We start from the raw sequence: 26,559 nt of genomic DNA, 5'->3' as shown, positions 1-26,559 counted from the left end.
CGCCCTCTCTCCCACAGCCAACACAGGCAGTTGAATTGGAATACATCACACATATGAAGTTAATTATTGATCTCTTGCCTTCCATTATCGCCCATAGCTTTGAATGGGCCACACAGTCAAATGCAGCCGATAAGTCCATGAAGGTCATATAAAGATGGCCATTCTCAGCTACCGTATACTTTGCAGTTAACAGGTTTAGATTAAGGCACTGGTCAATTGTCCCTTTCCCTCTAAATCCATATTGAGTAGGGATTAATATATTTCTTTCAAGAGCCCAGATCTCTAACCTATTTATCAAATCTAATAATGATATTGGTCTATAATTTTTTGGCATGGCCGTATCCCCTTTTTTATTAAGTGGAATTTTAACCATCTTTTTCCAGGAGAGTGGGACCCCTATTTGGACTATAACATTAAAAACATTTGTGAGTAGTGGGGCCGACAGCTCCTGATTCTCTAGAAAGAAGTAAATCGGGACCCCATTGGGTCCGGGAGCTTTCGATCTGCTGGACTGATTCAGAGCAGATCTCATTTCTTCTAAGCAAAAGGGGGTAATATTTTCAGAGGCCGTTTTGGGAAAATCTGACGACAAGTGTTTTTCCTCCCATAGTTTCCCAAAGACCTTTTCGAAATGCATCACTCAAGCCTCCTCAGTCACATACGTTTCTAAGGTGATCTCTGTGTTATCTTTTCGGAAAGGTGTATTATATACGCTCCAGAAGTCCCTGCAGTTCTTTAGTACTGCTGCCTCTTGTAATTTGTCCCAGGCCTCCTCCTTCAGAGCCCTAATCCTCGGTTCACTTGCTTCTTTATATGAGAGGTGTAAATATCTTACCATATCACTGTCTCTTGGTTTTGACCTTAAAGCTCCATGAAGATTCCTTAGCGCCTTTGCGCAGGCATCATTAAACCAATATGGCTCCCTAGGGCTCTTATGGGATTTTGCACAGAGGAGATTATGTTGAATATCAGCCAAGATTCGATCAAAGGCTTTTGGTATTTCCTTATTGAGTACATTTTGGTCTGGGCATATTAGAATTTCTTGATTCATTTTAGCAACAATTCACTCAGTGAAATCCGAGGTATCTATATTTTCCCATTTCAATGTGATTTCATTCCTTCTAGCGTTAGAGGGCTTTAGTAATAATTCCTTAGAAGAGGCCCTCTTTTGTCCCCACAGCATCAAATAAGTAATGGCTGTGTGGTCACTAAAGACATTGAAATCAGACTTAGCATGGGAAAAATATACTCTAACAGCTTCTGAGACCAGAATATATCAATGGTTGAAAAATGAGACCCAGAATTTTTTTTATAATCTTATTGACCTTTTTTAGGGTCATGTGAATTAATTATCTCAAGGCTATTAGCTATTAATAATCTGTTAAGTGTATTACCATTTTGATTGTGCCTAAAATGGGGGGTTGAGTCTCCATGACCGTCATCCAATCCACACACCGCATAGTTAACCCTATTACAATTATGAGAATTAAAATCGCCCATCCAAACTATTTCTAGGGATTCGTGATGTGACTTCATAAGATGACCGATGTTCTTCTCCAATGGTTCAACACCATTGCCATAGTGCCTTCGAAGTAGGTTTTGTAGAAATTGATCAGGATCCAATCCCGCCCTTTATGATCTTTGCACAGAAAAATATGATAACAGGGTGAAGTATTTAGAAATGTAATTACCTTAATCCTAATGGTATTGGCTACTAAGGTTACTATTCCTCCCCTGGGGTGGCTAACTCTAGAAGGTACTACATCTATCTGGAAGGAACCCTATCCATCATCATAATGCGTTACCAAACCACGCCAGTCAGGGTTACTTTTTTTTCTGACTGTAGCCCGCTATATTCCAGGAAATTATTTTTAGGAATACTAAATCATTTTCTCCTGGATCTATTACCTTATGTGGGGAGGCCATATTATTAATATTTCCTTGAAAGTTAATTTGGGATTCAGGAAGTCAATCACATGATGCAAGGTCTCCCAAGGGGGCAAATCAGTTGCTAATGAGAATAGTGGGGGTCATTAGGTCAGGTTAAGGATTGGAAAGATTAACAGACTACACTCCAGTCTGTGCAGTTAGAAGGGGCCTTGGGGGTTTGTAGAAGAGACCTAGCAGGAGTGCAATGATTTGGGTATCTGGTAGTGGGATTTTAGGTAATATCCTGAGTAAATCTCCTACTAGTTGCTGAGTATTAAAATGTATAACTATGCATCCCCCTCCCTTATAGTTTTAGGGGCCTGTCCCACCCAGTTTACTCTTCTAGCCATATTGAGATAGTTATACAGCTTAATTCTACACTCATAAAATTTGGTCAGCCATTGTAAGGTCTTGTCTATTAATTGTTCCGTCGATTACTGCTAAGTAGGTCTCAGTTTGGGGATGTTAGCCAAAATGATAACAAATGGGCTGGCTGCCGGGGTAGATCTAATCTCCCCAATTGTTTAGATCTCTGAGCCCTCTAAGAATGTATGGGCCTTTAGTTGTAATCAACAGTGACCCAGCCGCCTTCACAACTGATATTTCCATTACGGACATTGTATACCCCCTTCATCCCCCTTTGTTGCCCCTCTTCCAGCAAAGCAAGACAGGTTTGTGGGGCCTGGTGGGCTATCATAGAGTTTCTTTGTGCGCCCTCAAACACAGACATTTGGCTTTGCATGTTAGAGGGGTCAGCTGGGGTCTCAGCTGGCATTATTTGTGTGTTTTTCCGCAGTCAGGGCAGAAACATGGGCCAAGTGGCCAGATTGTGATTGAATTTGGGAGACGTTATCCTCATTCCCCCTGCCTTGCATGACTCCATGTTTTCTGTTGGAGAGTAAGAATTCATTTTCCTCTATTTTAGCCTGTCTAGTCAAAATCGGGTGCAAGAGTGTTGTGAATGTCTGTCCCATTTTCTCAATATTGGGACACTGGATAGTGTCCCCAACCTTGGCACAATCGCTGCTGCCTTTGCAGTGATATCGTCCATAAATCATCATTTTAACCATTTTTAAACCATTTTATCGCGTCTTCAATCACTTTTCTTTGTTGACCTTTTATAGACCACATGCAAGTAAATGCCAATTTTCACTGTTTCTCATACTTCTGATGGGCCATCCGAACCTCTTCTATCAAAAATACGTGCTGAAGCAGATTTCATGAAAAAGCAGTTTATTGCAAACCCAATGCATTTCGGGCCTCAGTGGGCCCTTCGTCAGGGGAAACTGGAAAATCAATTAAACAAATATTAAACATACATTACACCTCTGTACATCTACCTTTTACTGGTTAATCAATTGTTTACTTATCGAAAAACAGGTTCAAACTATCAGATTACTCATGCTGCTGGACATTTACACTGTTCCTTACATGTATTGTTTGCTTAAATTAGTGAGTCCTGGTCTGTGGTGTCAATTAACTTTGCATACGACTCATCACCTCGCAACCCCAAAAGTCTTCGAACGATTTGCTCACACCCCTCCCTACAAAATTAAAACTTGTGGTTTCATTGCCGTCACTCCCTTTACATGATGCACCCTTCCTGTGGCTGACTATACATCGATACTCCCAAACTCCCTGCCTGCCGTTGTTCTTAACATTTCATATCGTGCATCTCACGTTACAAACAGTTTCTGCATATCAACATGATGAAATAAATCCCTCATATGGAATAACGTACTAACATCCATTCTTTCTATTGAACGTCCCCTCAATATCTCACATACCTGCTTGAAAAACGGCCGTATCTCTCTCTACATCCCCGAAGGAGACTTCCTCGATGTTCCACCCTCGCCGGCTAATGAAACCCACCTGTCCTTCCTCCTCCCAATTTATCCCTCCCATTGACGTGGCACGATGACTTCCTGTAGCGCCCTGATTGCTCCTTGCTATCTCTCGCACTACATTACCCAAAATGCATGCTAATAATAAAAAGACTTAGCCAAAGTTAAAGACTCGATTTACATGCTATTTAAAATAATTATATGTCCCAGATTCTGCATGTTGTCTAATCAGTGACCCGTATAATTACACTGATGTACATTTGAAAGGCATAAAGAGCTGTCCGGCAGGGTGGAACATCGAGGAAGTCCCCTTCGGGGTTGTAGAGAGAGATACGGCCGTTTTTCAAGCAGGTATGTGAGATATTGAGGGGATGTTCAATAGAAAGAATGGATGTTAGTACGTTATTCCATATGAGGGATTTAGTTCATCACGTTGATATGCAGAAACTGCTTGTAACGTGAGATGCACGATATGAAATGTTAAGAACAACGGCAGGCAGGGAATTTGGGAGTATCGATGTATAGTCAGCCACAGGAAGGGTGCATCATGTAAAGGGAGTGACGACAATGAAACCACAAGTTTTAATTTTGTAGGGAGGGGTGTGAGCAAAGCGTTCGAAGACTTTTTGGGTTGCGAGGTGATGAGGTGTATGCAAAGTTAATTGACACCACAGACCAGGACTCACTAATTTAAGCAAACAATACACGTAAGGAACAGTGTAAATGTCCAGCACATGAGTAATCTGATAGTTTGAACCTGTTTTTAGATAAGTAAACAATTGATTAACCAGTAAAAGGTAGATGTACAGAGGTGTAATGTATGTTTAATATTTGTTTAATTGATTTTCCAGTTACCCTTGGCGAAGGGCCCACTGAGGCCCGAAATGCATTGGGTTTGCAATAAACTGCTTTTTCATGAAATCTGCTTCAGCACGTATTTTTGATAGAAGAGGTTCGGATGGCCCATCAGAAGTATGAGAAACAGTGAAAATTGGCATTTACTTGCATGTGGTCTATAAAAGGTCAACAAAGAAAAGTGATTGAAGACGCGACAAAATAGTTTAAAAATGGTTAAAATGATGATTTATGGACGATATCACTGCAAAGGCAGCAGCGATTGTGCCAAGGTTGGGGACACTATCCAGTGTCCCAATATTGTGATTTACGGTACCATGTGCCACTGGGGCTGGGCACGTTATCCTTGCGCACGCATTGTGTAATTGAAGGATTAACACGAGTAACTGGAAGCATGAAGGAGTGCATCCCACCCATGAATGATGTTTATAAGTTACTGGCCCCATTGGGTATGCACCCAAACAAAAATGGAACTAAAACGATTTTCGAAGAAGACACCATGAGCCACATGCGAGATTTAACATCTGATTTCAAGCAGCAAGTTTATTTACATGGAAAGTCGGAAGTAACTTGGAGCTGCATCATTTAACACCGGACAACTCTTTATGCCTTTCAAATGTACATCAGTGTAATTATACGGGTCACTGATTAGACAACATGCAGAATCTGGGACATATAATTATTTTAAATAGCATGTAAATCGAGTCTTTATCTTTGGCTAAGTCTTTTTATTATTAGCATGCATTTTGGGTAATTAGTGCGAGAGATAGCAAGGAGCAATCAGGGCTCTACAGGAAGTCATCGTGCCGCGTCAATGGGAGGGATAAATTGGGAGGAGGAACGACAGGTGGGTTTCATTAGCCGGCGAGGGTGGAACATCGAGGAAGTCTCCTTCGGGGATGTAGAGAGAGATACGGCCGTTTTTCAAGCAGGTATGTGAGATATTGAGGGGACGTTCAATAGAAAGAATGGATGTTAGTACGTTATTCCATATGAGGGATTAATTTCATCATGTTGATATGCAGAAACTGTTTGTAACGTGAGATGCACGATATGAAATGTTAAGAACAACGGCAGGCAGGGAGTTTGGAAGTATCGATGTATAGTCAGCCACAGGAAGGGTGCATCATGTAAAGGGAGTGACGGCAATGAAACCACAAGTTTTAATTTTGTAGGGAGGGGTGTGAGCAAAGCGTTCGAAGACTTTTTGGGTTGCGAGGTGATGAGGTGTATGCAAAGTTAATTGACACCACAGACCAGGACTCACTAATTTAAGCAAACAATACACGTAAGGAACAGTGTAAATGTCCAGCAGCATGAGTAATCTGATAGTTTGAACCTGTTTTTCGATAAGTAAACAATTGATTAACCAGTAAAAGGTAGATATACAGAGGTGTAATGTATGTTTAATATTTGTTTAATTGATTTTCCAGTCACCCCTGACGAAGGGCCCACTGAGGCCCGAAATGCATTGGGTACAATAAACTGCTTTTTCATGAAATCTGCTTCAGCACGTATTTTTGATAGAAGAGGTTCGGATGGCCCATCAGAAGTATGAGAAACAGTGACAATTGGCATTTGCTTGCATGTGGTCTATAAAAGGTCAACAAAGAAAAGTGATTGAAGACGCGACAAAATGGTTTAAAAATGGTTAAAATGATGATTTATGGACGATATCACTGCAAAGGCAGCAGCGATTGTGCCAAGGTTGGGGACACTATCCAGTGTCCCAATATTGTGATTTACGGTACCACGTGCCACTGGGGCTGGGCACGTTATCCTTGCGCACGCATTGTGTAATTGAAGGATTAACACGAGTAACTGGAAGCATGAAGGAGTGCATCCCACCCATGAATGATGTCCCATTTTCTGGCATAGATAGTCATACGACGGTGGATATATTCTCGGATCCAAAGCTGTATGTATGTCCAAATGAGCTTCTGAATGAAGAAATGTAGTAGATTTCAGTGGCTTAGTTATAGACGCTTTTTTGTTATTCCCCTTTTCTTTTTAACCGGGGGGGGGGGGCAGTTATGGGGCTGCCATCAGTTTCAGGGGGATTAGGCCCATCTTCCAAGTTAGAAGTGCTAGACACAGTGTCATGATTTATAGCCTCTGCTAAAGTGGCCACATTATTTAAATCTGAGACGGGTCTTACCTCTTCGAGCGAGAGGCGTCGCTCCGTGAGCTCAATCTCTTTCGAGAGCACATTCGCTGCTCTCATCAAGAAGGAATCCAGTGTGTTGAATATTTCCCCACCCGGTTCAGTGGTTTTGGCTTTCCGCTTACCCATACCACGAATGAGGATGCACTGAAAGTAGGACTCCTGATTTTAGGGGTATGCCCCAGCCTAGCCTCTTCCAGGCGATGATGGACGAGCGTGGACGGCCTGCCCTTGGCCCGGGTTAGCCTGGGCACCCCCACTGCACTGCTTTTATGCACATGAGGGATGATGGGCTTTGAAGTCCCCTGCAGTGCAGCAGAAAGCAAAAGCACGGCCTCACCCCCTTCCAAGGAGCAGCAGTAAACAGGAGCATTGGCAGCTACAGACATGGTGGGCCGGCGTTGTGCTTTTATGCGCATGAGCGATGATGGGCTTTGAAGTCCCCAGCAGTGCGGCAGAAAGCAGAAGCACGGCCTCTCCCTGTCCAAGGAGCAGCAGTAAACAGTTATGGCTCATTTGCTTGAAGCTTTATTTTCTCTTTATGGAAACTCTGCAATTATTAATTATTGATTTTTAGCTTCATGTTAATCTCACTCTTGCCTTTATTTTTTAACTCTTCATGGGTTCTGACTGACATAATTTGTGCCCCATTTCTTAGGATAGGGATGCCTTCCTTCATGGAAAGTGCTGTATATATATTATAATATGATCTGCACTAACTTTATTTTTCTATTATCAATTAATTATTGACTAAAATATTTATTTGCATTTGATTACTCACTTGTATTTATGAAGGAGCTCTTTTGGCAATATACGGTGGCCAAGATCCAAAGAGATTTTGCAAGATTTTTGTGCTCACAAACATATAAAGCTTCCAAACAGCCTTATATTATATGTAACTACCATGAGACAATAATTGCTTTAAAAAAACACTACTTTGAATTCAACATTGGTAGTTTTGTTTTTTTACTGTTAGAACATGGACTTAAAAATCCCATATTGCAAAAGTGCAGTTGTAATTTCTCCAAGACTTGCTTAGGAGTGAGACACAGCATGAGGCCTTGTGGTAGATGTTCACAAACTTTCCATTTAGCTACTGTGCATGTTGTACCTGTTTTGTGAGATATGTTCCAAGTTGTACTGTACCTAATGTGTGGGGGACATTTACAGTGCCGTCCCTGTATTGGCTGGACAGCTTGGACTTTTAGTTCTGGTTCTGTACCCGTTTTGAATATAAGACGTTTGTACTGCTTCTTCACAGGGGAGCAACACAGGACCCTGGGGCACAAAGGGCCACTAAATCTTTTAGGGCCCCCAATTGAGACCAAGAACAATGAATGTAAGTGCGATATGGTAGACTAATGATCATCTCTTCACATTCTGCAGGCGGTCCCATTCACCTTGCATTACTTACACCACTGCTTGTTCCTGCGCTGTACATGTGTTGTGGCGGGCAAGCACAGAGTGATTAGTACATGCCATTGGAGGTCAGTAGCCACACCACCACGTCTTTTAAGGGACTGGGAATATCTCAGCCCCTTCTGGGGGTGGGCACCTGCAGCCCCATTGAAACATTTCTTAGGCGAGTTGCCTGTCCTTTAAGAACCATGGCCAGCCTAAGCCAAGGCATTAAAAACATGCTCTTCTGTTTGCCGGTTCTGCCAAGTGTTAAATGTGCTGGTCACAATAAAGGCATTTCGAAATGTTTCATGCCTCAAGAAAATCAGCTCAGCATAAAAGCGTGTTAGAACTAAATAAAGTCAGGTCCTCATTAACTTGGAGACTTCCTTGCTCCCTTTACCCTGATGAGGTGCTGGCCTACTCTCACATGCATGCACATGGTCTTCTGGAGGAAAACGCTGAAACTGTTGAACAAAAATAAAAGGGTAGACACACCAGCCCTCCCCTGTGCCTTCTCTGAGTGTCTGCACAGATACGCAGTTGGTGGTTCAAATCTCCATTCGTGGCTGAGCAGCACAACGAGATTACAACTGTAGATTCTCCAGTGAGAGTCTCTTTCTAGCCAGACATAAGCACACGGGACGAATAATCAGGGAAGGGGTGTGGGACATCCTCCAAATGCTTATTTCATTTGGCTCATGGCTAGTAATAGGTTGTCATTATGCCTCCATAGAGTCAAATATGTGTCTGAGACATACATTACAACATGCTGCAAAGCACAGAGAGCAAAGAAGTTGTGTACAAAAGTACCCTCAGTCATGCTGCTGGTCACACAAAAGTCTCCCTTACAACCACAGACGTTGCTGTCATTCTGAGCACCAACACATCTTTGCAATGGTGACAGGGCTTGGGACAGCCTCCAAATATGCAGCAGAGAATTTCATATTCTGCCATGGTCAATTGAGCCTTTAATCCTTCCTAGGCTGATAAAATGAGTACCATAAATGTGGCTACTAATACAAGAGCCAATGCAGTTTGTCTTCTACGTTTTATAAATAGTTAAACACAGTTACCTATAATGCTATTTATTTTTCACAGATTAATTACAGTGTCTAATGAAAGCACAAACTGTGCAATCAAGCACCATTGTGTTCCATAAACTTCTCTTTTTTGTGTCCTTTCTTTTTTATTCTATCTTCGTTCTCTTTTCCTTATACATTTCCTTCTTCTTTTGACTCCTCTCTCTCCCTAATTCTCCCCATCCCTTCTCCTTCAGATTGGTCTTTCTTCTTTCTATCATACTTTCAACTTCTGCACATTCCCTACCCCTTCTTTCTCTTCTCTTTCTTATAAGCCCTTTGATTTTTTCCCACCTCATCTAATTATTCTCTTTTTTCTCTTCATTCTTCTATTGTTTTTCTACGCTCATGCTCTTACCTCTCTTCCATTCACACCTTTTCATTCTCTTTATGAAACCCTACTGCCCTCTTTCTTGTCCTTGAATCTTTTTACCACTCTTCCCTGCTCTTATTCATGTCTTTCCTTTCATTCTCCTCTTTCTCTTTCCTCCTTCCTTTCTCCCTTTTGCTAGTTCACTTATCCCTCTTTCTCTTTCCCACTTATTTCTCCCTTTCCATCTTTCTTTCTAGATTCCCATTTTCTCTTCTACCTCTCTCCTTTTGTCCTTTTTACAGCTACCTTGTCGTACCCATACGCTGTGGTGTGTGCATTCGAGTCCGTTAGAAAGTAATCTGTCTCGTACGGCAAGGATAGATAGTGTCTGGTTGTGTGTATGTTTTAAGAATGAGTGCATATTAGGAATATGTTCGTTTTTGTTTTCCTCACTTAAATCTACTATTCCTATGGAAAGTTCTGTGGAATCCTGCGACTTTCAGAGAAAGTGGAAAAAATATACTCTTCCTTTCCGGGAGCCAAAAAAATGGGTGCAGAGTTTGGAGAGCCTACGGGAGATGCTGGCAAAAACCAGACGCTGGATAGTATTTTTTACCCCCCCCCCCCTCCAAGTTGCTCTGCAGGATCTGCAGTTCTATAAAGTCTGGCTCATCCCGGGATCCTGCCTCACCAAAACTGCTTGGGGAGAGCATTGCCATTCTTGAGCCTTATATCAGACATCTTCTAGATGTGTCATTTAGTATGCACATGGTGCCTGATGGCCGGAAGCAGGCTGTGGTACTTCCACTTCAGAAGAAGCCTAACATCAGCATGGAGAAATTGGATAACCTTCGCCCTATCTCGCTGCTACCTTATTTGGCAAAAGTGGCTGAGACGGCTGTAAATTACAACTCATGGCCTATGTGAAAGAAGCCAACCTTCTCCATCCCACGCAGTTTGGGTTTCGGTCACTCCACTCTATGGAGTCAGCTCTATTTATGGCCACTGAGGTCATCAGGCAGGGAGTAGATGAAGGGCAGACAATGGCTCTCATCCTTTTGGACCTGAGCGCCGCCTTTGACACTGTAGCACATTAAACCTTGCTGCAGTGTCTGAATAAGGGCGGATACAATAATTTCTGATGGAACGCAGTTTTCAGGTCAGACAGGGCGCCCATTACTCTAGAGCTGTGAAACTGGATCAGGGTGTGCCTCTGGGCTCTGCCCTGAGTCCCACCCTATTTAATCTATACGTATCCCCAGTGGCAAGTATAGTGGAGGGTTTTGGTATTTGGATTGTGTCATATGCCGATAACACACAGCTGGCTATCTCGCTATCACGGGCGCCTGATCTGGCTGCATCCAAATTCAGAGCTTGCATGCAGGAGCTTGCCACCTGGATGGCCAACAACTGCCTGAAGTTGAATGGTAGCAAGACAGAGGTGCTCGTGGTGGGGGGGGGGGGGGGGTCTGTGTGGTCATCGGTATGGTGGCCATCTTGCTTAAGCCCAGTCCCTATCCCGTGCTCCCAGCCTAAGAACCTGGGTGTATGGGTAGATTCGGACCTTACATTTGAACCTCACATCAGACGTGTGGTGGGTACCTGTTTTGGGGTCCTCAAGGGTCTACGCAAAACTATGGACTTTCTTCCTATAGAAGCTAGGAGGACGCTGGTGCATGCTCTTGTCACCCCGCGATTAGATTACGGCAACATACTGTATCTAGGTGCCACAGTCAAGAGTCTTGACCAGCTGCAGGTGTTGCAAAATGCAGCGGCTCGGTTGGTCCTTAGGCTTCCAAGAAGGGCCGCTTCCAAAAGGGACTTGGACACTCTTCACTGGCTTCCTGTCAGGAAGAGAATTGTGTTTAAGGCCCTCTGCACGTGCCACCACATCATTCAAGGCATTGGGCCTGAGTACTTGCAGAATCTCATCACTGTCTACAGGCCCGTCCGGTCCCTTAGATCCACTGAGTTGGAATAAACTCCCTCTTGAGCTTCAGTTGGAACCTTCTGAGACCAGGTTCAGAAGAGATCTTAAAACACACTTGTTCCTTCATTAATGAGCAGGGCGCTTTAGTCTGGGTAGGGGGCTCTGGGATCTCTCACTTGCCATAGCGTGGGGACACGCTGGTGGGCGTAACCAGGAGCTTTACAAACTTCCTTATTATTATAATTATTATTATTATGGCACTTCCACTACCCCAAGCATGTTAGTGAATTGACGTCCATGGCGTCAAATCATTTTCTAAACAGACTCTAAGTGGTTCAGAGCTAAGACTATCCAATTTACAAGATTGACTGTCATTTTAGAGATCATCCCACTAAGTCATGACAATTTGGCCTTCCACAATAAGCGGATGCCCTTCTCACTGAAAGTCTTTCAGCTGGTTGTGGCCCTATTACATAACTATCTAAAACAAAAACCACCCAGTCTTGAGTTCTAGAGTTTGTTTTAACAAGAAAATTCTATTCCGATTTGCAACCATTCACAGATAATAATGAGTTTTACAAGTGAATCATAATGAATCTCAAATGACACAAACCCTATTATTTGTTTAACGTTGTAAACAACAGCAATAACTTGATAACTTACAAATTAATACATAGTTTTGGATTCTTTTTGCCTTGTTTGTACATAAGAATTACAATCTCATATTGATAGTTTTACCCTTTTTAGTGAGACAAAGGTCCCTAGAGAAATTGCACCAAAAAGACTAAAATTAGCAAGACACTTGGATGGCTGTTCAGTAATGTTCACCTCATTGTTATGTCTCATGTACAGATACCATTAGTAGTCTATTGCCGCCAATGCATTAAGTAAAAATATGGACTTTGGGTCAGCCCCTTTTCTTTATTGATGACTTTATTGTCTATCTCGTTTCCCCACTTCTTTTCCCATTTGTTGGCTTTCCTTCCTATAATTTGTTTGCCCTACCTCTGGAGCCTTTTTTATTGTGTTCGATTGGATGGTTTGAGTTCTTTCAGTGTTCAAATTAGCGAACTACCTTTTTTTAGCTGTCTATGGGAGTGCATTTGTTTTGTTCCTCTTTACCCTCCCTCTGGTTTGTTGTTTCCTCAGTCATAAGCTCCCACTCCAACTCTCCATATTGTTCGCCCACTCTCAAACTCCTCCATTGCTTCCCTCCCGTTTCCTTACCCTGCTCTCCATTTTTGTAAATTAAACCTCTCCCTCCTTCGCTTAAGTGATGCTCCTTGCTCACTGCCGACAGTGGTCAGTGGTATGTAATTGCTCCCCATCCCACTTCTCCTTTCCTCCCTCTCCTTATCTCTTTTTTTAATTTAATTTAACTTCTCAGGAGAGCCTAGTACCTGTGCTGCCCCTTTTCTAAATTAGCTTTTGTGTACATTTTCTAATTTTTTAATTAATGATGCATGATCGGCATCTGCTATCTCGGAGAAGTAATCACAAAATGTTTGCCCCGTCATCATGTATGTGCATACATGCATGGTGACGCGTGCGCACATATACATCATCTGTCTGGAACCGCTGTATTGCCATGAAGCATATGTGCACATAAGTGATGGCGTATGCGCACTTATATACCAATAGCTGTTTATACAGTTATGTTCCCCTGCCTTGAGTGCCTGAATGCGCATGTATCTGGTATACTATTTTAATTTTGGCCCTAACATCATGATAATATCCGACATGCAGGTGCAGACTCACACTTCATTGTGCCTATGTAATGGGTGCTCCACTCTGGAGACCGCTCTAGTGATATGTGTAAAGATGACACCATCCCAGTGTTAGGTATGTAGGTTCTTTATTAGAAGCCCTTCACATCCATCAGCAAAAGGATCATGGCTCAACTGCCAGATCCAGAACATTACTCATCTCACCTCAGGAACATGGACTGCAGCTCAACATTCGATGGGACCATTCTCTAGTGAAAATCTTCTAGAAGACACCACACAATGTGCTCTGAAAAGCATCACTCCATACAAAGACTGCCCCTGGAGAACAGCCTGAGAAGGACAGGTGAAAAGAGAACTACTCTCAGCAATTTCTAAAGTTCAAGACAGAGGATCTAAATCCCCTGTGTAGAGTACTCGCAGGACAGATATGTGACCAGGGCTGATGCCAGCTTGACAGACGTTTCCCAGACATGAGAGAAAATCACCTGAAGTCTGCACTTTATGCTTGAGGAGCTGAGAGCATGCATGGGGCATAGAACCTGTGTACCTGCTTAGTGAGGCAAAGAATCTGCATGACATTGCAGGAAGAAAAACAGAGCTGAAGCACAAACATGTCCGGTGTCCCCTGGATTGAGGGTCATCTGGAGAAGTCTGACTACCTGACAATGAAGCCAGGTGTGAGCCTTGCTGGAGATTGTCCCTAATCTCTAAGAAAGATTACTGTAGGTAACTACTAAAGCCATTGTGAATGCATTAGCCAGTTGGAGCTGTAACAGCCTTGGTAATTGCGTTGGCCCAGTCGGGGGTGGCATGGTGAGCAAAGGAGCGATGGATTAAACCCAGATCTTTGTGACTCAATCAATCAATCATGCCATTTGTATAGCGCACTACTCACCCGGGAGGGTCTCAAGGCGCTTGGGGGGAGGGGTATGCTACTGCTCGAACAGCCAGGTCTTGAGTTGTTTCCTGAAGGCGAGATTGTCCTGGGTCAGCCGAAGGTGGATGGGGAGGGAGTTCCAAGTCTTGGCAGCCAGGTAAGAGAAGGATCTTCCTCCGGCGGTGGTTCTTCGGATGCGTGGTACGGCTGCGACGGCAAGGCTGGTGGACCGTAGCTGGCGGGTGGGCGTGTAGAAGGTCAGGCGGTCGTTGAGGTACTTGGGGCCCAGGTCGTGGAGAGACTTGTGTGCGTGGGTCAGGAGCCGGAACGTGATCCTCTTGTCGATGGGGAGCCAGTGCAGGTTCCTCAGGTGGCTGGAGATGTGGCTGCGTCGGGGGACATCCAGGATGAGTCGTGCGGAGGCGTTCTGGATGCGCTGGAGTCTTTTCTGTAGCTTGGCTGTGGTTCCTGCGTAGAGGGCGTTTCCGTAGTCCAGTCGACTGGTGACGAGTGCCTGGGTGACAGTCTTCCTGGTCTCGTCGGGATCCAGCGGAAGATCTTGCGAAGCATACGCAGGGTGTTGAAGCACGATGAGGAGACGGCGTTGACTTGTCTGGTCATCGAGAGGGAGGGGTCCAGGATGAAGCCCAGGTTGCGTGCGTGGTCGGTTGGCTTGGGTGCGGTGCCCAGGGCTGGGGGCCACCAGGAGTCATCCCAGGCGGAGGGCGAAGATCCCAGGATGAGGACTCCCGTCTTGTCCGAGTTCAGTTTCAGGCGGCTGTCCTTCATCCACTCGGCGACGTCTTTCATCCCTTCGTGTAGGCAGGTTCTGGCGGTGTCGGGTTCTCTGGTGAGGGAGAGGATCAGCTGGGTGTCGTCGGCGTAAGAGATGATGTTGAGGTTGTGCTGGCGTGCGATGGCTGCAAGAGGTTTCATGTAGATGTTGAAGAGGGTGGGGCTGAGTGAAGATCCTTGCGGGACGCCGCAGATGACTTCGGTGGCCTCGGAGCGAAACGGGGGGTTAAATGTTTGCATTGTTAAGCATTCTGTCCATCATTTGTTCCTCTTGTTTTTGTCACCCTAAGTGGGAAGGGTATGCCCAGACATGGTTCTAGGGATCACTGCACCACTGGATTCAAGCTAGCCTGGCTGATGAGGGGTGACACCCTGAAAATGGTCCAAGAATGCTGGTTTCCTGTCCAGGGAGGACCTGGCTTGGCAGTTAGGGCCAGACTGTTCCCATGACGGGCAGGGTCATGACTGATTTGCATACGGCTGGGTTCAAACTGTAGCGGCGTGGTGAACAAAAGAACAATGGATTTAACCCTGATCTTTGAGACTGGGTGAATGTTTTCATTGTTCAGCATTCTGTACATGAATTGTTTTCCTTTTGCTTCCGTCGCCCTAAGTGGGAACGGTATGCCCAGATGTGGGTTCTGTGCTCACTGCACCACTGGATAGCCTGGCTGACAAGGGTTGATGGCCCCAAACCGGTCCCAGAACGCTGGTTTCTGGTCCAGGGATGGCCTGGCTTGACAGTTCGAGCTGAACTGTTCCAATGAGGGGCAAGGTCAAGACTGATTTGCATGTGATTGGGTCCAAACTAGGGTGGAATGGTGAGCAAAAGAACAAAGTATTAAACCCAGATCTTTGTGACTGGGGGTCAATGTTTGCATTGTTCAGCATCCCGTCCATCATTTGTTCCTTTTGCTCCAGTTAGGGTGCCACTGCCATGGAGACAATGTCCACCCAAAGGGGGCAGAACTGCTGGGGGTAACTATGTTGGGCCTAAAGGGGCTGCACAATCAGTGGGGACTGCATCAACCCAGTCAGGGATGCAGCTGCCAAAGTGGCTATGTCAGCCCAATTTGGGGTACAACTGCAGTGGTTACTACTTTTTTAGCCTGAATGGGCCTGCCGCTGCCAATGGTAAGTACATTGGCCTGGTTGTGGCTGAAACCGCTATGGGGACTGCATCTGGCCCAACAGGGCCTCTACAAGTGCCATAATGTCTATGACAGACCAGTCTGGCCTCTACCTGTGTCAGAGCTAGCTGAGTAGTCATGTTGGGATTGTCTTCAATTCCTTTGTCAAAAGCCATGCACACAGAAATGCAGGCCACACAAGGCCTCCTGGTGACTTCTTAAAATGGCCTTAAAAAATCATGGGTCTCTGCATTTAGGATGCGAGCAGAACACTTGGAGACTAATTTGTTACCACCTACACCACCAGGGGTATGAACACTAGAAACACGTGAACTGATCATACATTTAACTCGTGGGATACTGGAAACTGTGTCTGAGACTGATTCATGCTTCATCCATATTTCTTGTCGGGACAATCATACTAAAGGCCACGTCGGTGGGAGTAGCACGAGGCAAATCATTGGGTTAAGTGCCAAAAGAGAGAATAATAACCAGGATATCTGTCCTATGTACTGAATTAAATTGTATAGTAGTGTTTCCTAAACCTTGGGTCGCGAACCCATTTTTGATGGGTCTCAAAAGTCCAAGCAATGAATAAGGATTCCTTTAATTATGTATTTATCTTGTCACTATCGCTCTGCTTTAAAAACAGAGGTCAAACGCCAGTCTATCTCTCCTGACAAATTACAGCTTTTTTAATTTGGGGACTGGTGTTTAAAAACTCCTCTCACTTTGCCGTTAGAGAAAGAAAAGTAATGTCATTTGTTTCAACACACAAGAGCATGTAAATACCTGTAAATGTACTATGCACATTCAGCAGTTAGGAAAGCAAAAACGAAACATATTTTTGTAGTATTATAGTGTGATGGAAACACAGATTTTAATAGTATCAAAACAAATTAAGATACTTTTGTTGGTAGTGCACAAATTATACATTTTTACTGACACCCGATGTTGTGTGCAGTATAGTTTTATCCTTAAAATGGTATATCTTTTCCTATTTGTTGGCCATTTCAATGGTAAATGTGCTGTAAATGACAGCGCGCTACCACACAAAACTTTGTTTACATTAAAAGGTTGCCAGGCTGTTGTCCATTAAAGCTAGGTGTGTTGTGAAAGTCTGTTGATCTAAAAATTGAGTTGTGGTACTAACGGTATACAACCTTTACAACGCAACTTTTACAACGCACTACCATTACAACGAAACTTTTACAACGCAAAATCTATTACAGCGTATGCATTTACAATGCAGTCATTACAACGCATGACACTACAACACACACTACTACAACGCATGCCATTACAACGCAGTCATTACAACGCATACCATTACAACGCATAGCATTACAACACATGGTACCCTTACACTCTCCAAAACTTACCCTATTGTTGCACCCCCTGGAGTTAGAATAGTAATTTTTACCCCTACACTATCCAACACTTACCCTACTGTTGCACCCCCTGGAGTTAGAATAGTAATTTTTACCCCTACACTATCCAACACTTACCTTACATGCAATGTAATGTAATGCGTTGTAATGGTATGCGTTGTAAATGTAGTATGCGTTGTAGTGGAATGCGTTGTAAAGGTAGTTTCAAAGAATTCGTTGTAATGGCATGCGTTGTAATGGTGTGCGTTGTAATGGATGTTGCGGTGTAAAAAATGCGTTGTAAAGGTAGGCGTTGTAAAAGTATGCGTTGTAACGTCATACATCCGGTACTAACAGCTTAGGAAATACTAGAGTAGTGTTTGGTACTGCTGTGAGATAAAATGCAAATTTATTTTTTTCAAAGACAAGCACTGGGCTGGACATTAGAGTTATTGTGTCTGTTGAATAATTTTTGAGTTCTGAGCTCTGCGCCCCACTCTGCTTCACTGAGAAGCCTGTGACAGACAACCCTCACTACCCTGAGAGTCAAGTGTGGAAAAGATTGTAATTGGCACCGTTTGCAGAGCATAGCAGGAGAGATTCCCAGAACACCAGTGGCAGACCACCTTAATCATAGTGGTTTGGGGGCCCAGAAGAGCAGGTTTACCCTGTGGACCTCCAAATAGGGCATTTTCTTTTGCCCATGCTAACTAACCGACCAGCATCAGCAAAAAGCATTTGCAAAGCCAAAAGGCTGATCGAGTAGCTTTGAGAATACTTGTATTTCTTGTCTGAGCCAATCTGCCAAAATTGAGAAAAAGATAAAAGCATTAATATATTATGATACTTAGTAGTCAGCAAGATTGTCATCGTGTGTATTTATTGAGAGAATGCTGAATTGGTTGCAACAATATATTTCACTAATTGGTTGCACCTCTGCAAGAGCATGGCAGGCTGCAATATTTTTACTGTGATATAATAATCTTCTTAATGTAGTTTAATTGTGTATCAATCTGCACTGCTGCTGATGACGAGTTAAAGACCCTCAGGCAGGATAAGAGCTCCTAGTAATATCGAACTACTGAAGTTGAGATACGTAAAGAGATATGTGAGGATTGTTAAATTGTTCGCAGTCATATACCATAACTGCAGACCTTGTCTTCCCCTTCCCACCAGAATACCTTGGAAAATTGTCAACTAGCAGACAGAAGCTAACCTCTAGTACAGAGGAACATCTTGTGCAGAAAGTAATTTCCATAAGAATATGAAATACTGGTGTTAAACAGACCTAGTTCTGTATTCATGCTCTAATATTCATTTTGGTTCTTACCATTTTCAACATATCCCGGTATATACAAAGCAGGGCTTCTGTGCACTCTAAGTCCAAGTTTAGTGATCTTATCCTTCCCGCGAACACTCACTTTTAAGCTGTATCTACCATCTCCACTGAAAGCTGTGAAATACCTTGAATAAATCCCATCATTTTTTGCGATATCAGCACCTACAAGGAAAAATAATGCGTGTAATTAATAACTTCATATAATCTTCATGAGTTTTCATTGTTATAAAAATATACATAACACAAGCTTATAGGAAGACTAGACATGGTCCAATAACTGGCCATTAAAGGCCAGCTCCAGTGTTAAAGGCCCCAGCAGAAGGATCTGTGAGGCCTTTGTTCACAGCAACAACTGTGAACAAGCTGTGAAATGTTGGAATGCTGGAGCACTAGGCTTCTACCCGCCATTACAAGACCAGAGTACTCAATTGTTTTCAATGGAGCTCCCAACATTTCAATGTTCTAATATAGACTTAGAGCCCGACATAGCGGGCTCTTCTGCCCGTTAAAGGCCTGCTCCAGAGTTAAAGGCCCCAGTCGAAGGTAAGGGCCTTTAACAAGGGTGCGGGCCTTTAATGGCTGGTAGAGCCCGTTATGAAGTGCTCTAAGACTATGAATGAAATGAAATGAAAAGATAATTTATAAAGCGCGATAGCTGCCCTCAGGCGTCCCAGCGCTGCAGACAACACTTGACAATGAGAGACCATTAAGATTAATTCGGTTTTATTGAAGAGGAACGTTTTTAAATGTTTTCGGAATGGAAGCAGCTTAGGTTGCGATCGAAGGTGAAGGGGGAGGGAGTTCCAGAGTCTGGCAGCGTTATAGGCGAATAATGGGCCCCCACTTCTGGATCTTTTGATCCTGGGGACTGTAGCTAAGAAGGAGGATGCTGAGCAGAGTTGTTTGTTCGGGCGGTAAGCGGTAGTCAGGGAGTGATTTATGACTGCCCCTGTTTTCCAGAATGCTCTGTGGGCGATGCAGAAGGTCTTGAATGTTATCCTTTCCCTGACTGGAAGCCAGTGAAGGGTTTTGAGGCCGGGTGTGATTGATAGGCGGCGGTGAATCTGGAGCAGTGTTCTGGCAGCACAGTTTTGTATAATCTGGAGCTTATTTATTGTGGGCTGTGGGGCTCCTAGGTAGAGGGGATTTCAAAAGTCAAGGCGGGACATACTTAGACCTTGGACCATGATCTGTCTTGCCCGAAAAGGCATGAGGGGTAGAATCTTTAGAAGAAGCCTGAGCAGTCCGAAGCAGGTAGCTGACAGTTTTGCTGCTTGCTGGGTAAAGTTCAGGGATTTGTCCAACCAGATGCCAAGGCTTTATATGGTGTCTTTTGGTGTAGGAGGAGAACCAAGGCAAGAGGGCCAAAGGGAGTTGATGGTGGGAGGCGGGGGTTGCCTAGGAGCATTAGCTCCATTGTGTCTCCTCTTAATTTGAGGCATAAGGAGGTCATCCATTTGGTAACTTCTTCTAGGCAGTCTCTCGAGTTGTGATGTGCTGTTAGTGGGTCTGATTGATTAAGGGCCACCACTAGCTGAGTGTCGTCATCATAGGTGATAATTTTTATCCCAAACAGGCGGACTACTTCCGCTAGTGGGCTCATGTATATATTGAAAAGCGCAGGGCTCAAAGAAGAGCCCTGCGGCACCCCACAGTCAAGAGGTTTGCTGGGGGAGGTAGTGTCATCTTCAAACACCTGGAACGAGCGGTCAGTGAGGAAGGATTTGAGCCAGGCAATTGTTGTCTTTGAGACTCCTGCCATGATGAGTCGATGTAAAATAATTTTGTGGTTCACAGTGTCGAAAGCGGCACTGAGATCAAGGAGGATGATTGCTGCTGATCCTCCCTGATCTAAGATTTTCCTGGCTTCTTCAATCACTGCAACCAAGGCAGTTTCGGTCCCATGTATAGGACGGAATCCTGTCTGGGTAGATGGTTGATTTCGAGAAACTCTGTCAACACCCTGTTGACATGTTTCTCCAAGATCTTGCTCAGCCAGGGTAGCAGAGAAATCGGCCGATAGTTGCTGGGATTGTCCTGGTCTGATTTCGCTTTTTTTAGGAGAACTTTAACCATAGCCTGCTTCCAGGGAGGCGGGACTGTGCCCTTGGAGAGGGAGGCATTAAGTAGGTCGAGAATGGTGGGGAGGATATTGGAGGTGACTGACAGCAAAGTGCGTGGGGGAGCTGGGTCGTTTGGGGAGCCTGATTTTACCTGATGCATGATGGAGACTATCATCTCGGAGTCAAGGGGGGGAATGACTTTGAGGGTTGTCACGGGATGTGTGTCTGAGTCATGTGGGGGAGTGGTCGGGGGATCAATGTGAGCGGAGGGGAAAGAGGAGTAGATACATTGGATTTTTTGAAAAAAGAAGTCTGCTAGGTCGTTGCAGCGGGATTGTGCATTGTGGGAGGGAGGGGGTTTTTCCGGTAGTTTAAGAAGGGTTTTTGCTATACGGTACATTTCTTTTGGCTTAGAGGCAGCAGCGTTAATTTTTTCTGCAAAGAAATTTGATTGTGAAGTTTTAATTTCGTTTTTATAGGATCTTATCGCTTCCCTATAAGTAGTTTTTCTTGAAGGGGAGTAATCGAGGCGCCATTTTTGTTCTAATTATTTACAATGCCATTTCATCTCCCGCAATTTGGACCAATACCAGGGGGCAGTTTTTATGTTGCGCTTGGGTTTGGAGGATTTCTTTGGGAGAATGGAGTCCAATGAGTTGGAGATCCATCTATTGTAGTTCCCATTGGCTATGGAGGGATCAGGATTGTTAATGGGTCTAGAATGTTCCAGGGCTCTCTGCCAGATCTCTAGGGGGAGTTTAGACCAGTTACGTTCCCTACGTGCCACTGTATTGAGGGGGTACGGGGAGATTATGGTGTTCCAAGTGAGAGGGATCAAGTAGTGATCTGTCCATGGAAGGGGGAGAGGTGAGCCCGCTGTGAGATCCCTGCAATTGCTAAAGATAGGGTCAAGAAGATGCCCTTTTGCGTGGGTAGGTGAAAGCACCAGTTGTTCCAATTGTAGTGCAAGGAGGCTTGTTGTGAGTTCTAGGGCAATATGGTCATTGGTGTCATCAAAGTGGATGTTAATATCCCACAGGAGGGTATAGTTAGATGAGCTGCTTGCTGTGTTTGCAGTGATGGAGGGGAGGGCATTGCGAAATTGTTTCAAGACTCCGGGTGGTCGATAAATAAGTGTCCCGGAGAAGGTGCTGGTAGGGGAGAAATCTATAGCGAAGGGGAGACTTTCACAGTCTGGTATTGGGTTTGAGGAGTTGCGGCACTTATAGCAGTCTTTGTAAATGATTGCTAGGCCACCCCCCTTTACCTGTTTTACGGTCTTCTCGAAGTATCTGATACCCTTGGGGAAGTGCTTGGGTCAGGTCGGGTTCTGATTCTGGCGTAAGCCAGGTCTCTGTTAAATATAGAATGTCCAGGTTGAGCTCCTCTATGAGCAGGGAGATTTCTGTAGCGTGTTTGGACAGAGATCTGCAATTAAGGTTGTACATCTTTACCTCCATTTCCTTTATTTGGGGATATATATATAGAGTTGGAAGTTACAGCGTGGACATGGGGAGTGTGAATCCGCTGGATTCCATGAGTGGAGGCAGGCGGTCTGAGTTTTCCCTCTTAAATTAAGAAGGGATTTGGGGCTATAGCTCCTGATGTGGCTGGCTGTTTGGACAGGGGTTGTAGCTCCTGGACCCAGCCGGTCGCGGACGGGCGCAGACGAGCTTGCCTTTGGCTCACCTTCGGCGCGCAAGCGGCGTGCCCGCTGAGGGTAGGGAGAGGCATCCTTCTTTTTAAGGGGGGAGATCAGCTGCTAGAACGCTGACTCCTCCTAGAAGCCGGAAGTAATATTCACTTCCGGTGTGCCCCTCCTCCTGGGAACCTCTCCACTCAAACTGCTAATCGGCGGTGAACCGGAGAATGCCGGAAGATAGGGTAAGTGTTTAGCAGCGATAATACAGCAGTGCGCAGTTGGTTAAAATAATGATTTAAAAAAGAGTGATTAAAAATGATCTATGTCGCAAATATCAGGAGCCCTTCCAGGCGCTCCGTGTCTCAAGGGGGTCGAGGTTTGTCTCACCTCAAGCGAGTCCGCTGCGCGTAGGGAGAGGCATCCTTCTTTTCAAGGGCGTATTAGACCATTCCGCCCCTAGAGGGCGTAATGTTCTAATTTGTAAAAAACAAAGGCCTCTCGGAGTCCGAGGGGGTTAAATCCCCTCGGGTTCTGAGAGACCTTTCTTCACAGCAATAGCTGTGAAATGGAAAAAAACATTGGAACGTTGTTCTCCTAAATTCTACCAGCCATTAGAAGCCTGGAGCACTTCATTGTCTTCAACGGAGTGCTCAGCATTTCAATGTTCTAATAATTATTATTTCTATTCTTTTGGATGACTGATTGAAACATATTTCTAGTACCAATCGTGCAGGTTTAAGGGTGTGCAATCTGTTGAATCAAAAAAAGCTTCCCAAAGAAATACACATCAACACGTCATGCAGTTTTGATTGCCTTTCTTTTTTGTATATAAATGATGTTGTGAAAGTATACTTCATGTGCTATGGTCTCAGAGTTACTTAAGCATTCTTTCTAGCAACGAAAAGTTTCATTTCCTGCTGAACTTTGTCTTGATGAGAGATGGACACTAACATACATCACCTTGAGAGTTCATGCAGCGTTAATGAAATCTGACTGTCTCAAACCAATGCTGCATGCAGACACACATAAAAGGGAAAGGCTGATTTTTTCTACTAACAGCAACGATAAATGTTATCTAAATGATGTTCTCCCTCAGATTGCTCTGTTCACTTAATGACGTATGTGCGCCCTTTAAATCAAACATGTAGATATATATACAACTTTGAAGAGCGCTGTCTTCGTCACTGCTGGCAAAAATTGTACTCTAAAAAACGTAAGATTTCAACAAACAAATTGAATATTGGATTTTATAACCAAACGGCGGCTCATCATACTTCTCTGAACACAAAAATCTTCCTTCCTTAGAGCAATGTAATTCCTAACTGGGTGAACATTTCAATCCTTACTTACAGAATATAGCCACATATACTGTGAAAATGTCACAGCAACGTCTAGCCAATTGTTCAAGAAATACGGCTGCAAACTTCACTTTTAGAAACCATCTACTTACTAGGTAATCTGGAGGAATCCCTAAAGAGTAAAATAATCGTCTGGCTTTTCGGGCTACAATGGCTTAACCAATCTAAACAAAACTGAATCACACAGTCCCTGATTCACAAACACTTTTGTGAGGATTAGGAGTGTATTACGCTTGGATGTTCAGGAGAAAGTCACACCCATGTCTTGATTAAAACAAACTGCTGATTGAAAAACTCTGTGAATATGCCTCAAAGTAATTACCTTTTTGGAACTTCAACAGATTTTAATCCTCTGTTTGGAAACCCATTGCAGTGTTTGGAATGGTCTCAAACACTTTGTGCAATCTCATACCGAACTGACCCTGGAGATGCAGGATTGACACCAAATATCATCTCTTCCTTCACTGAATTGGTGTGCTTGCTCCTGCGATTGCTTTGAGTGGAACCTGGAATGGGTACTGTATGATTGCGGCCTGTCGCAAGATGATTCCTTGCCACTAAAGGGAGTTACATCTCCAACAGTTATTATACTCTCTCATTAATTACTTGAATCTTGCTTCACATGTTCACATGTCTGCGTTACATTTTGAGCCCTGTCTACATACCCTATCATGATGTATTGTTTAACAATGATTGTCCTAAATAGCCACCCCAAAAAGCAACATGTTTGTTACCCAATAATCCTACAAAACTAAAATGCTGAGCCATTCTTTACGCTGAAAGTACATGAAAGAACGAAATAACAAATTCTAGTAAAACACTTATTTTTAGCTTTACTTCCATGCCTAAATCAGTCTATGTGTAAATGATTTTTCCATGACACATCCTTAAATGTGCTGTGTGTGTAGGACGATGCAAAATACATCTAATTACATTTCTTGCTTCTGTCAGTTGAAAATGCTTTCTCGCCAGGAAGGAGTGAAAGAAATCAGAAATATAATGACAAATGGTGGTTACACAGGGAACATATAAGGTCCTCCTTCGCCTTACACTGTATCTGATTTATCAGTGTTAGTGGGAGTACTCTACTTCCATTATTCTGTTGTGAATGATTTTCCAAGTATCATTGGTATGAAGACATTTTAACCATGGGCCACAGTCTGCTCCGATCATCTGTACTCCATGTGACAGCCATGTTACACTAATGACGTTCTCAGCATCTGTCAGGTATATTCATCCAGCTCATGGCAGAGACCTAACACGTGAAATCATGCTGCAATACTGTCTACGTAGGGGGCATATATCCGAAGAGAACACACTCGCCCTGCGTAAGTTTTGCGCTGCAGTTACATTTGACACAAGCATCATAGAAAGACCTGTGTGAGGCATTTGACCCAAACTCCTGTGTGTCCCAAGCTTCCTTTATGTGTAGTCTGGATGGATGGAGGCGAGCTTCATTCTTCTAAAGTTCATAAATACATTAGATGTGGAAAGGATTGTGATGTCTCAATAATACCATTATGAAGATTCATCTAACAAGAACGAGACTGTAACTAGTGTGCTGAAGGGTTAACTAATTCCTACAACCATCTTAGATCACAATGTAGAAATCAAGAACTCAAAGCCTCTGTTTAGATCTGCAAATTTTAAATGGGTATTTACCTGCCCCATTGTCTAGAAGATCCAGTGTCACCGTTTCCCCCTTCTGTGGGTCAATAGTGGCAGTGACGTTTGCCCCAAGAACTGGTAAAAACCCTTGGCTGACTTCTGCGTACACAACCATTGGATCTGGAAACCGGGTTTCGTCTTTATTCATGTGAGCCTTGACCGTCACCGGGGGAACGTTGTTGTTGGCAGCCCGAGAGGTCACTGTCATACCTACAATCTGATCTGCATTATGTGTGTTGCAAAGACTGTAAGTCCAGTTTCCAGCCTGCAAAGGAAGGGAAAAGATGCGTTTTACCATAAATTAATTTTGTGTTTAATGTTATGGAGTAGCTGATTAACAGAAATCCTGTTTTGACAGAGGATAATGATCCCAGTCATAGACTCCAAACACAAGTAATAAAAGAAATGCAGAAATATAACCTAGAGCGAGGTAGAAGAAACAAATGCCACCATGGTTGCAGAACTGCTATTATTGGACTGCCTATGGATGTTATCTCCCAACTCACAGCTTACTTTAATATCTGGCACCGAGCAGAGTAGGAACAGCATGTGAGAACAATTGGATGTATCACCAGTGATAAGAAAGGAGATGGAGAGCAATCCTGTGCTAATACATTATTGGACTGGGGCCGTAGCTAGTGCTGACTGCCTGCATGGTCAATCATTCTATGTCAGCACATGCTTTGGAATGTGTGAGTGTGACAGACCATCTGATCTATGAAAACACAGTGAATAACTAATGTCATTGATCTGCATCTCTTCATGAACTGCCCATTTCAAGCTCTAGCAATGAGAAGAAGAAACATTGACAGGAGGAAGAAGTTTTAGTGAACAGAGAGAGTATTGGGGTCAACAGACTGAAGTCCTAGAAACTTTATAGAACTTAGCCCTGATCACTGGTTCCAGATGTTATACATTACCTTTGTTTAAAATGGTCCAAATCAAATGTGATTTGTAGTCCTACAGTCAATATTACTTTATATTTTTAATGCACTCAATATAAACAGTTGGGATTATACTGCAATAATACATTAACATTCTTCTGAGAAGATCGGTTAATATGACTATACAAAGG

At 43.7% G+C, this 26,559-nt stretch overlaps 1 protein-coding gene across 1 annotated transcript in view; it reads right to left on the bottom strand.

Annotated features, from left to right (window-relative positions):
- LOC144756240 (calcium-activated chloride channel regulator 1-like) overlaps positions 1-26,559 on the bottom strand; it is a 705,782-nt gene that overhangs the window by 26,372 nt on the left and 652,851 nt on the right. The window contains exons 11-12 of the mRNA XM_078645871.1: positions 25,479-25,749; positions 18,745-18,915 (exon numbers count right to left, since the gene is read on the bottom strand). Of these exons, the coding sequence (XP_078501997.1) occupies positions 18,745-18,915; positions 25,479-25,749 (442 nt within the window). The remainder of the gene's footprint in view (positions 1-18,744; positions 18,916-25,478; positions 25,750-26,559) is intronic.

The sequence above is a fragment of the Lissotriton helveticus genome, chromosome 1_1 (assembly GCF_964261635.1).
Source record: "Lissotriton helveticus chromosome 1_1, aLisHel1.1, whole genome shotgun sequence".
NCBI lineage: Eukaryota > Metazoa > Chordata > Amphibia > Caudata > Salamandridae > Lissotriton > Lissotriton helveticus.
Note: the sequence above shows the minus strand (reverse complement) of the source record. Positions and strands in the feature narration are given on the sequence as shown.